Below are 16,305 nucleotides of genomic sequence, written 5' to 3'. Positions count from 1 at the left end.
TGATTAAAGTGTCTAGGAAGGGGGGGGGGGTGTTGTTTTCCTCTTTTTCTAAGGTGAACTGGACTCTGGGGTGTTGGTTGTTTAAGTGTGTTAAGAAGGAGTGGAGTGTGTCTGAGCCATGTGGCCAAATAGCAAACACATCATCCACATAACGAAGCCAAATAGTGGGTTTTTGTGGGGCGGAGTTTAAGGCTTTCTCTTCAAATGTCTCCATAAAGAAATTGGCCAAGGGTGGGGAAAGTGGTGAACCCATGGCTGTCCCCTCCATCTGTTTGTAGAACTTTCCTTGCCAAACGAAATAGCCTGAGTTCATTGTGAACTGAAATAGGGCTGAGATATCGGGAGGAAACTTGGCTTGGATGAGCTCAAGGGTTTCTTTGAGTGGGACATTAGTGAATAGGCAGGAGACGTCAAAACTGACCATTATGTCAGTGTGTTGGAGTGTGAGGTTTTTTATACTGGCTTTAAAGTGGGCTGAGTTTTTTATGTGTGATGGTGTGTTGCCAGTGTAGCGTGTGAGCATTTTGGCTAAATGTTTGGCTAATTTATATGTGGGGGAATCAATGCCATCCACTATGGGACGCAATGGCACATTTTGTTTGTATTTTTGGGAGTCCATATAATCGGGGGGGGTCTCTAGAGTTATAAGGTTTAAGTTTGTTGGTGACTTCCACAGGCCAAGAAGTGACTTTCTTAAGGAGTCTGTGGATAGTTCTAATCTGAGAGCTGGTCGGATTATATTCAATGGGGAGGTAAGTAGTACGGTCTAGTACTAAAGAATTTAGCTTAACTTTGTAGTCTTTTTGATTGAGTACCACAGTGGCGCTTCCCTTATCAGCTTTGGTGATAAGGGTATTACACTGGCAACACACCATCACACATAAAAAAACTCAGCCCACTTTAAAGCCAGTATAGAAAACCTCACACTCCAACACACTGACATAATGGTCAGTTTTGACGTCTCCTCCCTATTCACTAATGTCCCACTCAAAGAAACCCTTGAGCTCATCCAAGCCAAGTTTCCTCCCGATATCTCAGCCCTATTTCAGTTCACAATGAACTCAGGCTATTTCGTTTTGGCAAGGAAAGTTCTACAAACAGATAGAGGGGACAGCCATGGGTTCACCACTTTCCCCACCCTTGGCCAATTTCTTTATGGAGACATTTGAAGAGAAAGCCTTAAACTCCGCCCCACAAAAACCCACTATTTGGCTTCGTTATGTGGATGATGTGTTTGCCATTTGGCCACATGGCTCAGACACACTCCACTCCTTCCTAACACACTTAAACAACCAACACCCCAGAGTCCAGTTCACCTTAGAAAAAGAGGAAAACAACACCCCCCCCCCCCCTTCCTAGACACTTTAATCACCCGCCAGCTTGATGGATCTTTGGTTTTCTCTGTTTACAGAAAACCCACCCACACTGGCAGATACATTCACCAGCAATCCCACCACCCCCCCCTCACAACAATATGGGGTGATAAAAACACTATATAACAGGCAAAATTAATCTGCTCAGATGACAAGGCCCTGACTAATGAACTAAACCACATCCTCAACACTTTCTTAGCCAATGGCTATAACCCCCAAAAAATCCAAAAAATACTAAAACCTGTAAACCACAACCCCCCCCCCCCCCTCCACAATAAAGATTACACCCAAGTCTATCACCATACCCTACATCCAGGGCACCTCTGAGAAAATAACCAATATCCTTAAAAAATATGACCTTACTTCCTGTTACAGACCATATAAAAAGTTGGCATCCCTTATCCACTCTACCAAAGACCAACCACTTCCCCTAGACCTACCTGGTGTATACCAGGTCCCTTGCAGCTGCAAATTGTCCTACTTTGGCGAAACAGGCAGAACAACAAATATCAGGATTTCAGAACACCAAGACTACATCCGGTTTCACCAGTACAGTCGCTCTGGGCTGGCAGACCATGCCTTAGATACCCACTATAAAATTCGTTGGAAGAAAACAAAAATAATTCATCGCAGCAAGTTTAAATACGAAAGATTATTCAAAGAATCTTCAGCAGCTCTAAAAAACGTTCCTAACCTCAACAAATTTGGGTGCATGAAACTGCCCCAAATTTGGGAGACTTTCATTATGAGAACTTCAGCCCAACTGCCAAGACTACCAAATTAGCCCACCAGAGGGCACCATTAGGACTTTAGGAACAATATTAGTTTCTTGCTTTCTTCCTCATTTGCTTTGTGTTAGTTCCTGAGTGCACATATCATATCTTTATGTTCCTGAAGATGGCAATGTGACATTGCCGAAATATAGTAGTTATTCATTAAAGTTACCTTTAATTAATATACTTTATATGCGTTGTTAATTCCGTAAACTAATTAACAGTTGTGTTCTAACCAACGTATAAGTTTTACTACTAGGTGCTATTATTGGAGACTATTTGATTCATCTGATGAATAAGTTGATCTATCAAGGATGACCATGGCATTTCCTTTGTCTAATTTTGTTATTGATTAGCTTTTAATGACTTGATTGCTGCTAGTTCTGTTTTTGTCAAATTGCTACATATGGTTTTCTTTTTATTCAAAACATTGCTGTTTTATAAAGAATTTTATCAGCTATATTATTTGGAAGAGATTTAATGCCTCTTTCTATGTGGAATATAACATCCAGTTTATTAACAGTTCTAGGTGCTACCACGAAGTTTAGACCTTTATCAAGTAATGCAAGCTGACCGTTATTATTATGGTGTGGCTAGATAAAAATCCCAAAAGTTTGGATAGCATACATTCAGCCCACTTAGTTTCCAGCAAACTCTGACTTTAGGACTCTAAGCAATTTTTCATTTTTTATTGGTCACTATCCATACCAGTTGCAATTTATATATATACTTATATAAGTAATTTTATTTTCTGTTTATTTATTTATCTATTATTTTCTGTATGAACATGTTACTCTCCAGCTTAATTTAACTTTGTAACCTAATAGATAATAATAATAACAGACTCTAGCTTTGATGTAGTGAGTTTTTTTTAGCATATTTTGGTTTATATTAAACTAAAGTGTTTTACTCTAACATAGTAGTTGTATCCATAATTTTCCTAATGTATTCTGATCACCGTGTAAGCATAAAAGAAAGGATCATTAGCCTCTATATATGAGTTGCCCTGTCATGAAGTTACTTCATGTGCAAGAATATAATTTCTTGGCATCTTAATTTATACTTGCATTAAGTATTCCCCTGATCATTGAGTCTGCATATATAATTTTCTCTTTAACTTATTTTGTTTGTTCACTTGATCTTTATTATTACTTCAGGCTTCCTGCTTCCTTCTCTTTTCAGTCCTGCTAATCTCTTGTCGCTTCTGGAATTTTTAAATGTTTTGCTTTGTCCTTTGAGCGTGCTATTTCATTATTAATGTCGCTATCATTCTCCTCTATTTTCATATCCTGCATTTGTCATTAAAAGCATCATTTTCCATCCTACCATCAGTACTCTCCACTCTACACATTTGCTGTGTTCTCGTCACCTAATTGGTACTCACTTTTGATACATTTAATGCACACTCTCTTTCCAGTTTCAATTTCCTTCCACATATCCTTCAATTTTCTCAACAAATACATTTCACACATACTGTACTGTACTGCACAAAATCCTGCAAATTCAAATCGTCCAACAATGTGGTTTTTGCTGCCATTGCTCTACCATGCATTGGCACCATACCGAATATCATATTTAAACAAAAAATAAAGTTTACTTACAAACTAGTTCATTCAATCATACTCGTTTAAAATCAAAACTACAAGTAGCTGGCAATGATACAAAGTATTATCGCCAGTCATGTATGCTTTGTCATCACCATTGTTCGCCACCTTACCATTAATTGCAATCTGCTTTTCATCATTCTTACTTCCATCGATTTTTAAGTTTCACAAATCACCCGTTTTCTTTTTACAAACTCTTTTATGTCTCTCTTTGCTATCAGACTATCCTTCTCATGGCATTTTTGCTTTAACACCTTCAGTTTTCAATTTGTTACTGCTCATCAAGTCCTCATTCAGATCACACTTGCACACAATCTCCTTCCATCTGCCTGAAATATTCATAATTTAGCAACATAATCTGAGGAATACATATAACACATCATATTTCACGAAACAACTAAAATTAAACTCTTGTAAAGATAAAGCCACACTATCTTTCCTTTGCCTGTCACTATACTCCACTCTAAGTTTAACATTTTTGTAAACAAACTACTCATTGAAGGCCACACACTACAAATACTGCAAGTGCACAACTTCTACCTCAACTCTTACACATACTTATTTACAATTAATTAGTCTAAAAAAACTTATCTGAATCAGGAGCCTTCTTTACACAATCTTTCAGCAAAACGCCACCTGGTGAGCATGTGAATGTGAAATTTTCCTCTCATCATAACAAATAACATTCAGCTGAAAAAGTTTATTCCAAAATTTTGCATGAAATCAAGTCACACAAAGGAAAAGAAAATATCTAGTAAGCAATCTCTCTGGATGTTCAATGAAGATGCTATCTTCATTTCCCAGTGTGAGAACTATTATGCAAGATGTTATAGTTAACGTTGTCTTTTTGTTGTTTTATTCTTTGAATAAGAATGAGTTTGACTACAAGGTCCTTTCTAAACTGATACAAAGAATGAATAATGCTTCAGTGATGACTCACTGCACAAATGGGAGGGTGGATTGTACTCTGGAGCAATCTTGGGATGAAGTTAACTGTCTGGATCCCTTAAACAAAGTTAACCAGACAGTTGCAAATTGTTTACTGACAGTTCCTTATTATCACTCCTACACATGAGAGGCTATAAGGGCTATATATTTTATTTTTTTTTTCAATATGTGGTTTCCACCCATAAAAGGTTATTAATAAACCTATAGTACATTTGTACTGTGGGTGGGCTAAGGACCCCCCCCCCCCTTTGCATAGTTAGAAACCCTGCTCTAAAGACCAAACATGGAACTTTTTCAAGCTACTTCAGCCCTCCAATAGATGGGGTGGTGGGCTTGCACTGAGTGATGAAATTCATCTCCCACCTAACGACAATCACAAACATCTATATCTACAATGAGATTTGAACCTGCGACCTGTTAGTTGGAGAGCAGGTACATTAACCGCTTTGCCAACCATGGCAAAGCCATGTGTGTACATGGCAATGAAATGCAACAAATGGATTGAGGAGGTTACATTATTGGATAGAAGACTACATATTCATTGAAAAGTCAGCAAAGAGATATTCTGATCCCCCCCCCCCCTTCATGCTGTTATATTTATGTACTAATGTATTTTTAAAAATAATATTTTAAAGTAACAAATGAGAAGAATGTGTTCTCTTGTGTTCTGCTCCAAAGAACACAAAAGAACAATGTGATCTGTAAAATATGTGTACAAAGTAGCATACACATTGGATAATATTAGAGTGTCAACCAAGGGTGGCTCGTGCATAGGCACTGTTGAACTGCAGCACCCCCAATTTTTATCGATATATAAATATATTTATTAATTTATTTATATTTGCTTGTAATATTTAATGTTATAATTTAACAATCCTATACATTTCTCTTATTTTGTATAAAAACCCATCTTGTAGCACTTAGGAGGGCGAAGGACGCTAGTAGCACTGTGTTTACCACAGTGTCATTGCTGTGCATGTCATAGTGAGATGCAAGCTATTAGCATAATACAGACAGTTATATGCAGTTTGCGCCAGTAGTAGTGTTTGTAGTGCTTATCACTTTTACCCCATAAACACGATATATCCCATGATCAGCAAAGAAAAACTTGAAACTGAACTTCGAGTATTCTACAGTAGACCCGACATGCATGATTATTGTAAATTAATTGACTTGTTAAAATTTATAACAGAAAATAATTTAGATTGTGTTCTTAGTGAAATTACTGTATTGATAAAAATTCTCTTGACAATTCCTATGACTACATCAGAGCCTGAAAGCTGTTTTTCAACATTAAAGAGAATAAAAACATTTCTGAGGAGCACTATGAATCAGGATAGGTTAAATGCACTTGCAATGATTTCAACGGAGAAAAAATTCTTCAACAGTCACACAAACATCAAGGAAAAAGTTATTGACCTTTTTACTCAAAACAAAACAAGAAGAATATATTTTATTTTAAAGTAATTTTGAATTATACTAAACTGTATAATTTTATTGATAATAAACAATATTTTTTCATGTTTAATTTTTTTTTTTAATTTTTACCATAATTTTGATATTTTATCCAAGCATGTATGCACTGTACTTACAGTGTGTGTGTATATTTCGAAAGTTGCAGCACCCCCCACGATTTCAAGCCACGAGCCGCCACTGGTGTCAACTATGCACCACTCTCATGATTACATCGCAAAACATATCTATGTAGGTTCAGCCAGTTTAATCATACATTTCTGGGTGCAATTGGTCATTGCAGGAAGTCAATTAAGCTAACATGTCTTGATTTGGGGCTTTTTTTCAATGTTTGAAAGTATGGAGCAATGTGTGTGCATTAAATTTTGTTTTAAAATTAGCAGAATATGTTGTGAAACATAGTGTGTAGAATAGAATATGGTTATATCTATAAAGCATGGTGAAGTATTACAATTCCAATGATTTAAATAGCATCAGATGGAAGTGATCTGTAGCCAAGATGGTCATTAATATTGAGAATTAAAAAGTATGGCTGGTATGCAGTTAAGTTCGAAATGATCAATAATTAATTTTAAGCATGATAACAGAAAGGTTGCAATTTTTATAGTCCCTTGCAACTCACTTTGTACCGATGATTTGAACATTTCAGCAAAGTTGGTGCCATTTCTGCCAACAGAAAAGCGAGTTTTGTTAGTCAAAATTGGAAAAGCACAGCTATAATTCTCCATATTCACTAGATTTGGCTGTGGCATTTATTCTTTATTCTTGAGGTTCAGAAAAATTTAGAAGACATAGAACTGGTTCAAAGCTATTAAATTAAACAAATTTTCTTTCGACAAATCTTAAAGATGAATTTTAATAAATATTTTAAATGGTGGCAGAAATGATCAGAAATGGCAATATACAGGGTGTTCGGGATAAATTTGACAGTTTCGTAAGGAAAAAGAAAATCTTCTTTGTATCTATTAAATTTAATGAATTGACAAAAAAACATTACAGGCAGAGTTAATTACAATACTATCAACAAGATTTACTCAAAATAACCACCATTAGCATCGATCACAGCTTCAATTCTGCTTCGGAACCTCGAACAAGCTGATGCTACAGTCTCCCTGGGAAGGGCCGCAAAAACTGTTTTAATTTTATCCATTAACTGGGCTTTTGTATTACTGGAAGTGCGATTGGTGTCTTTTTCAACTGCGCCCCATACAAAATAATCCATGGGGTTAAGGTCTGGGGAGTTTGGAGGCCAAACATTTGGACTGGTGAAGTCGTAGAAATTTTCAGACAACCATTTTTGACTTTTCCCAGAGGTGTGGCAAGGGGCCGAATCCTGCTGCCATACATACGGCCTACCATTGGCTACCCTTGTTATCCAGGGCTTGACTACAGTTAGCAACTCCACGAACAAAGCCCGAATTCCAATGCCAGGGTTCTTCAACACCTGTTCCTGCAGATTTGCGAGGAATTCTGCTGTACGAACGCAATCAGATCGTCTGCTAGGGATCTTTCTTCTTGCTACATCCTCGTAGTCACCATTGCAAGTCTCTAGTTCATGCCTGATTAGTTTTTACTGTATTCAGGGAGCATTGGGCAGCAGTCGTAATATCCTTATTTTGATGGCGGGCACGAATCATCATGATACAAGTTATTCTCTTCCATGATTCAGGTGGGTTCCAGCTATCCATCCTTTCTGACATCTTGTATATGAATGAAGAAGGGTCCAAACTTTTAAATGAAGAGAAGTGTGTGTTAATACATGTAACTTACGGAAAAATATAATTAATTATAAATATGTCAAATTTATCCCGAACACCCTGTATGTGGGTAGTAGTGGCTTTTTTAAAGTCTTTCATTGATTAAAGTGAATACTGTAAACCTTACCCTTTATAAGCCTAGTTTTATCTAAAGAGGATATCTTACCAGTTATTGTAATATTATAACCTCTTCTATTTCACAATGCAATATTTCCTTCTCTTTTCTTTAATGGAACAATGACAAGGCTGAAAGTATTCAGTTTGAGTTCACACAGTTTTGAAACTTTGCAAATTCAGACAAAGAAAATGTTCATTATGAATATGGAAACTTTTGAGCAACTTCTCTGATGTTATTTAGAAGGTCAAGCAGTCATACTTGTCTAGTGTTGTATTTATAAGTCGAAAGTATTCCAGTTAGTAAAAATATTTTGCTATTCAAATATAGGGTGCTCCAAAAAGTGTGTACACACTTTGGCACACATTTCATCATCATCATCATCAAATTCCTGATATATACCTTCAAGGTACAGGATATACTAGTACTACATGAGCAATTACATTATTACTAACTTCGCATCTACAATTTTCCTCTAAATCAGTCTGTTACCTGTCAAGACCCCAACATTACCAGATCTTACATTTCTATCTTCTAAGGCACTTTTTACTGTATCAATCCACCTATATCTTGGTGTTCCTCTGGGTCTTTTTCCTACCAACCTGACAGAGAACACTTGTTTTGCTAACCTTTCCTCTCCCATTCTGTTTAAGTGACAATACCACCTGAGATTAGCTCTGCAAATGCATTCCTGGAAGCTGACAATGTTAAGTTCTTTCCTAATATCCTCGTTTTTAATATGATATTACCATCAATGCCATCTTTTCACATCCCTATTCTTTCTCAGGGCTCTTATATCTGCGGTCTCTAGTCTTTGATCAAGTGTTTTACTTCTGACCCAGCTCTCAGATCCATAAGTTAAAATTGGCTTGAATATTGACTTGTATACAACTAATTTAGTGTTTTGGCTAATTTCTCTCTTATTCCAGATAAATTATTTAGTTGACTTCTTACCATACCAACTAGGAAGTCATATTTAATTTACTAAACATCTTCACTAGAAATCGTGCCAAAGTACTGAAATGTTTTACTTGTTCCCTATGTTCTCTTTCACAATGCAGCTGATATTTTCAGTGTTTCTGCCTATTTTCATTGTCTTTGTCTTTTTAATGCTGACCTTCATACCATATCTATTACAACAGTTATTCACATTAGTCAGGGAATCTTGCACACTTGTAGCGGATTTATTTAGAGGTATAACATCATCTGCATATAGAAAAGAGCTGAGATTAATATCTCCAACTTTGAAATCAGGTTTAATACCACTTTCCTTCATAATGTGATCCATATAGATAATGAATAACAGAGGGGATAATGTACATCCTTGTCTCACACCAGATTTAACATTAAACCATCTTCCTGTACTTCCTTCAATTCTAACTGCTAACTTACAACTCAAATAAAGACTAAGTATTGCTGGATATAATGTCCCATTGACACCATATAACTGTAGCATATTGAATAGCTTCTCTCTCTCTTGGCACCTTGTCATATGCCTTTTCCAAATCGACAAAACTTAAATACAGATCTTTGTTATGTTCCCATGATTTCTTGACTATTTTGCATAAAGTGAAAATCTGATCCTGACAGCCTCTATTTGGCCTGAATCCAGCTTGTTATTCACTAAGCTTCTCTTTCACAATCCTTCTCAAGTATACTTGCATATATCTTACCAGGAACACTCAGTAGAGAAATACTCTGTAATTCTCACATTCAGTTTTATTTCCCTTTTTATATATATGGATACTATGGGAGCTCTACTTGAATCATCTGGAATCTGTTCCTCTGTCCAAGCATTCTGAACTATGCAGTGCAGCCACTATAAAACTTTTATACCTCCATGCTGTCCTCGATGGCCGAGTGGATAACATATTCACTCCCCAGCCAAAAGGCTGTGGGTTCGAATCTCATGTTGGCATGGATGTTTGTGATTGTCTATGAAAATACTAGTAGCAGGTGGTAGATGGCATTGGTGTAGCTGCAGTTCATTGTAGTTTGTGTAGACAGTTGTAGAGTAGGTGCCCTCCCTCAATTAGCCTTTGGACTCCCTAGTAGTGTTATGTAATAGTAATAATACTTGAGCATTTCTTGTCGTATATCATTACTCCTGCTACTTTTCCACATTTCAGGCTTTTAATGACTTTTTCTACTTCATGTATGGATATGTATTCCTGACTGCATGTCTGGTCAGTGTTTTTTACTGCTGTGATGTCATCACTGCTTGTTTCATTTAGCAATTTTTCATACTAATTACTCCATACTTCAAGGATATCTTTTCCTTCTGTTTTTATGTCACCTTTATCATCTCTAATTCCTTTTACAGCACTCTTTCCTCCATTCTTAAGCTTCTTCACCAACCTCCAGAATATTTTGCCACTTTCTTGATATTTATTTTCTATATTCTTGCCAAAGTCCTCCCATGACTTTTGTTTAGCTAGTTTTACACAGTGTTTAGCATTCTTGCATTTGTCTCTATATTCTCTAAGAGCACAAGCTGACTTATTTCTCAGGAACTTTTGATATGCTTTCTTCTTTTCCTTCACTGCCTCTTTAACTTCCTGTGTCCACCATGGAGTTCTGATTCTATCCTTATAGACAAACTCACCACATGCCTCTCTGGCAAAATCGATCAGTGTTTTCTTCAGGGCTTGCCACTGAATTTCCTAGGTTTGATTTTGTTCTCAAACTCTTTCATTTTTTCTTCAATCATGTTTGTGTATTTTAGTCTACAGTTCACATCTGAAAGCTGCTCAACTTTTATTTGCTTTAAAACTTTCTTACATGTTATTCTTTTCAATATGAAATTCAATTTCATCCTGCTCAAGACTAAATGGTGATCACTTCCAATTTCAAATCCACTGTACGCTCTGGGAGGAAACATCACTGCCAACAATAACATAGTCAATAAGATTTTTCTTATTCCCTGCCTCTTCTTTCCATGTGAATTTGTGCATATTTTTATGTTGGAACATGGTGTTAGTAATAACCAGTCCATGTCCTGAGCAGAAATCCAACAGGGATTCACAATTATTATTAGCTTTGCTCTTTTCTCCAAATTTTCCCGAAATATTTCGTATGTCTGACAATCATTTCCTACTCTGCTATTTAGGTTTCCAACAAGGACCAACTTTTCCTTTTTCATTGTGTCAGTTGCTTACTCTAAAGCACATATGGGCAAAGAAGTAGAGGGACGGATTCGGCCCTCTACTTCTTTTGATTCAGTCCTAATCTGTTTCAGCAAAGTTTGTCTGATTAATGGTGGGAGAAAACATGTTGTGTTCTACTAACTCACATTAAGCCGACGTCATATGACTTGTGCAAAACACATTGTTTTCTCCAACCAAGGTCTCTTTATCACTTTGACTAGCGGTGTGTATGAATGTGTTACACCGTGCCAGTTCAGTACTTGCATTGTTGTTGTGCTTTGTTTAGTGCCTGCTTCGATTTTATGTTCTGTTCTTTGCCTGCGTTGATGTTGTGTTCTGTTCAGTGCTTGCGGTGTAGAAGACAGTTTTGTTTGACAGTTCTGAATATCGCTTATAAATTTGGAACAATGTTAAGGGTTATTGCAAAAAAAAAGAAAAGTAGATGCAGAGAATCGTTAATTTCAAGACAACTGGATGGAGGATTATTATTTTATTCTGAATAAAGGTTTGCCTGTATGTTTGCTGTGCAATGAATTCGTATCCGTTAACAAAGAATACAACTTGAAGTTGTATTCTTTGTTAGCGGATCACTCAAGAATTGATGGACAACTACGAAAAGATGAAATACAGAAATTGAAGAACTTGGATACCCACTAGCAAATGTTCAACAAGCAAAGAACGCAGCACCACCGCATTGTCAAAGCCAGCTTTGTGGTAAGCGAAAAAATCGCTGAGCATTCTAAGTCATTTGGTGAAGGAGAATTTTTCAAAAAATGTCTGCTGGATGTTGCAAGTATAATATGTCCTGAAAAGAAAAAAGCCTTTGAGAATATTCGTTTGTCGAGACGTACTGTTGCCCAATGGATAGAAATTATGGCTGATGATATCAAAAAAAAGTTTAAAAGAGGAGATTGCTAGATTGGAAGCATTTTCAATTGCTTTGGATGACAGCACCGATGCCTCTGATACAGCACAACTAGCAATATTTATTCGAGGAGTTGATGCAGATTTCAAAATCACAGAAGAATTATTGACGCTTTGGCCGTTAAAAGGAACAACTACTGGTGAAGATATATTTGAAACAGTCAACACAGTCTTTGAGAGATTTGGGCTTAAATGGAGTTCCCTATCTGGCATATGCACTGATGGAGCCCCTGCAATGGTTGGTGCACAGAAGGGATTTATTGGAATAGTTCATGAAAGAGACAATAGAACTACAGATCCATACAAAAAATTTAACAAATTTTCACTGCATTATCCACCAACGAAATTTGTGTGCAAAATCAATTAAATTCACAAATGTTATTGAAGTTGTAGTAGCCAGTATTAACTTTATTCAGTCACGTGCACTTAATCACCTTCAATTTAAGGAGTATTTGGCAGACCTATTTTTGGATTATGAAGATGTGTCTTATTATTGTGAACTGAGGTGGTTGAGTAAAGGTAAAATGTTGAAACGATTTTATGATCTGAGACAAGACATTGCAGATTTTATGGACATAAAAGGAAACACAATTAACCAAGTAAAAGATGATGAGTGGGTGTGTGATTTAGCATTCCTTGTAGATGTCACTGGATACCTAAACGAACCAAATCTTAAATTGCAAAAACAAGGACAATTGGTTCATGAACTGCATGGACATGTCAAAGCTTTTTGTAATAAACTAAGATTGTTGGAAAGTCGGATAAGAGCTAAAAATTGTTATCATTTTCCTACTCTAGCAACTCATAAAAATATCCCTTATAATTGTTATGGAGATGAACTGAAGGCACTAATAGAGCAATTTGATACAAGGTTTGCTGATTTCAAAAACAAAGACTCCACATTCGCTATATTTGCTTGTCTGATGGATACTGATGTAAATAATGTGCCAGAAAACTTAGATGGAACTTATTGAGCTTCAGGCAGATTTAGTGCTAAAATCACAATTTAACAACATTGCTTTGATGGATTTTTATAAATTTTATTTGGTGGAAGAAACATATACAAATTTACGTGCATTTTCAAGAAAAATCATTTGTCTTTTCGGTAGCACATATATGTGTGAACAATTTTTTTCAAGGATGAAATACAATAAATCAAAAATGCGGAGAAGAATAATGGACGAAAACCTCGAAAATTCTATGTGATTATCCTTAAGTAATATTAATCAATATTGATAAATTTCTTAGTTGAAGTACAAGGCAAATCTTCACATTAAATTGTTATGTCATTCATTATATTATAAAATTTATGTAGAGCTTTATACCAAAGCATTATATTATAAATAAATGAAATATGAAGTAGCAACTTGTTTTAATTCATTTAATATTAATTTATTTTATTTAATAATTTGGTCTGGCCCTTGACTCAGAGACATAATGATAATTTGGCCCTCATACTAGGAAAGGTTGCCCATGCCTGCTCTAAAGCCTCAAAAAATTCCTTCACTTCTACCTTAGTAGAACCTTCTGTGGGACCATAGGCACAAATAAGTCTTATTGTCCAGTTCACCATTCTCATATTTGCCCACATAACTCTACTTGAGACTGCCTGCCATTCCTTTTATTTAGTGTTGAATACTTTGACTACTCGTTCTTTTCCTTGATTATCATTGCCTGAATATTACATTTTGTATTTATTGCTCAGAAAGATCTCACCAGTTTTTGCCTTTTTTGTTTCCGTCACCCCTATTATTTCGATCTGGTACTTATCCAATTCCTCAGCTAGCTCCATTTCTTTGCCATTCAGGCTTATGTTGATAGTACCAATCTTGAACACTGGTGATGTTGAGTTGGGGTGGGTTTTAGGGTTTGTTCCAGTAGCTGACTTTTTGCTGGTTCCCTGGTGACAACAACTGGGGCCTTGTTTAACCGGACGATGCCCCAGCTGGCATGAAATTCTGTCATGTTGTACCATCATTCTATATTTTGGTTTAAGCTAGTAAGAATACAATTTGGTCGACTATATCCCAAATTGCCAGCCCATCCTCGTTTGTTTAGTATCCAGGTAGATACCTAACAGGGTGCACAATGAAAAGGTGAGCAGTGGACATTAGGTCAGAAACCCTGTTCGGTTGTCTGCATTCCTTTAGAGGCTATGTGGAGGTCTCCTCTCAGTTATATAGCTTCGACCCTTAAGTACCCCTGGTACACATTTTAACACAGTTATTAACATAGTTAATAACTGTTTATTTTCTTAAATTTAATTATAATTTTATAATTGAATAAATGCTACGATAAAGATTATGTATAAAAATGTTTCATGTTTAAATGATGCATAATCTAAAGTGTTCAAAATGTCCTTAATTTTCAAAAAACTGATCTGTTAATATCATTTAACGTATCTCTTGTGATTGTACAATAGTTCTCTTAGATTTTTTTCTTGCTGTAACTGTTTAAATGGTGTGGGTTTCATGTCACAGCCATCAGTTTCAAATTTATTGCAGATACATAAAAATTCATGCTGGAGGTTGTTCTGTTTGAATTTATTTTTCCTGTCTCTGCATTGCCAGTACCACTTCAGTACCAATTTCCATTGTTCAAATGTCATTCCGTCATTTTTGTCATTTTTCTAAGGCCATTTCTTATCTGATAAAGAAGTTTGAGGAAGGACGTTTATTGGGATACACTGTATGTGTTAATGAAGTTTATTTGTGTTTTTATTACACTGTATGTGTTAATGAAGTTTATTTATGTTTTTATTTCAGCTGTAGTTGAATATTGTGTATACTTTATTGTATACGCAAAATTTTTATTTTCCTCTAAAAATGCGTAAGTCTTTGGAAAGCGGAGAATTATTATGATTATGCATCTCATTTATTATCAGTTAATGATGGGAAACTTAGGTTTAGCTAAAAAAATTATATGTACTGTATTACATTTAATTCATAAAATTAAGAATTGCATAATCTGTATTAATAACATTATATAACTTTTAAATTTGCTAGTATGATGTAATTGAATGAATATATATATATATATATTATTTTTATCATGTTGGATTCTTAAATTTAATGAATATTTAATTTTTCTAGTGCCAACTGGAGAACCACAGGATATATTAATGGAGGCCTTGAGTTCTACAGAAATCAAAGTATCATGGAAACCTCCCTTGGCAACTAAACAGAATGGAGATCTCCTTGGTTACAAGGTTAGTTTTAACACTTAATTGTGTTTCACGTGTATGTGTGAAACACTTATGATTCACATATATGTATGAAGGTGGTGCAAAACTAACTGAAACACGTGGAAGAAAGACTAGAGTCCTAATTAGGTGGCGGTTTATTTATTATGGACACTAGTTGGCAGCCTAGGGTCTAAACTGGAATCTCAAAGTATTAGTGTTTCCCAAATTTTGGGAAATTTTATGTAACCTTATTTATTTAAATTAGGCTGATTTTTAAGAGCAGCAGAAGATTCTAAAAACAGTCTTTCTCTTCTAAATTTACTGTGATGGAGCATGATGGTCTTTTTCCAATTGGTTCTGTGCGCTGTATCCAAAGCATGGTCTGCAAGGTGAGATTAACCATAATGACTGCAGATGTATTTTTTATGTTCTTCCATTCAGATGGCCGATCGTCCTGTCTGTCCATAGTAGGCCACCTTGCAGGAATAAGGAATTCTGTGTACACCTGGAATTGAGAGGTAGAGGAAATATGTATTTAGTGGGGTGGATAAGGGTAGCTAGTTTTAAGGAGGCTTGAAAGTGGTGCAAAGATTGTATTTCTTTAAGATACTGGATATTTTTTCTGATTTGCCTCAGACATAGGGGATGGTGATAGCATTACTAAAGTCTTTCTGAAGTGAAGGTCATGGATTGGGGGAATTACAATTTTTTTTTTATATTGTGGAAGCTGTAACCATTAAATAGAAAAGTGTGGCATATATGATTGATGTATATTCTTCTGTTTCAATATTCCTTTGTTCAGGATTTTGTACAGATGTATATTCCTTTTTTCCATTGAGACCTCTCTTACAACAGAACTCAATCATATACACCACACTTTTCTATCTAATGGCAGTTCCCACAATAGCAAAAAAATAATCAATCTTCCAATCCTCAAGTTTTTAATGAATTATATTTTTCTGTGCATGTGTTTACCATCTTTAATATATATATATATAAGTATGTATA

At 35.7% G+C, this 16,305-nt stretch overlaps 1 protein-coding gene across 1 annotated transcript in view; it reads left to right on the top strand.

The window, feature by feature from the left end:
• sdk (sidekick cell adhesion molecule) overlaps nucleotides 1-16,305 on the top strand; it is a 496,543-nt gene that overhangs the window by 378,248 nt on the left and 101,990 nt on the right. The window contains exon 28 of the mRNA XM_090407513.1: nucleotides 15,206-15,321. Within this exon, the coding sequence (XP_090263639.1) occupies nucleotides 15,206-15,321 (116 nt within the window). The remainder of the gene's footprint in view (nucleotides 1-15,205; nucleotides 15,322-16,305) is intronic.

The sequence above is a fragment of the Typopeltis vanoorti genome, chromosome 17 (assembly GCF_054136105.1).
Source record: "Typopeltis vanoorti isolate ZY-2024b chromosome 17, IOZ_Tvanoo_1.0, whole genome shotgun sequence".
Classification (NCBI taxonomy): Eukaryota; Metazoa; Arthropoda; class Arachnida; order Uropygi; family Thelyphonidae; genus Typopeltis; species Typopeltis vanoorti.
The sequence above is the reverse complement of the archived record's forward strand: the minus strand, read 5'-3'. Positions and strand labels throughout refer to the sequence as shown.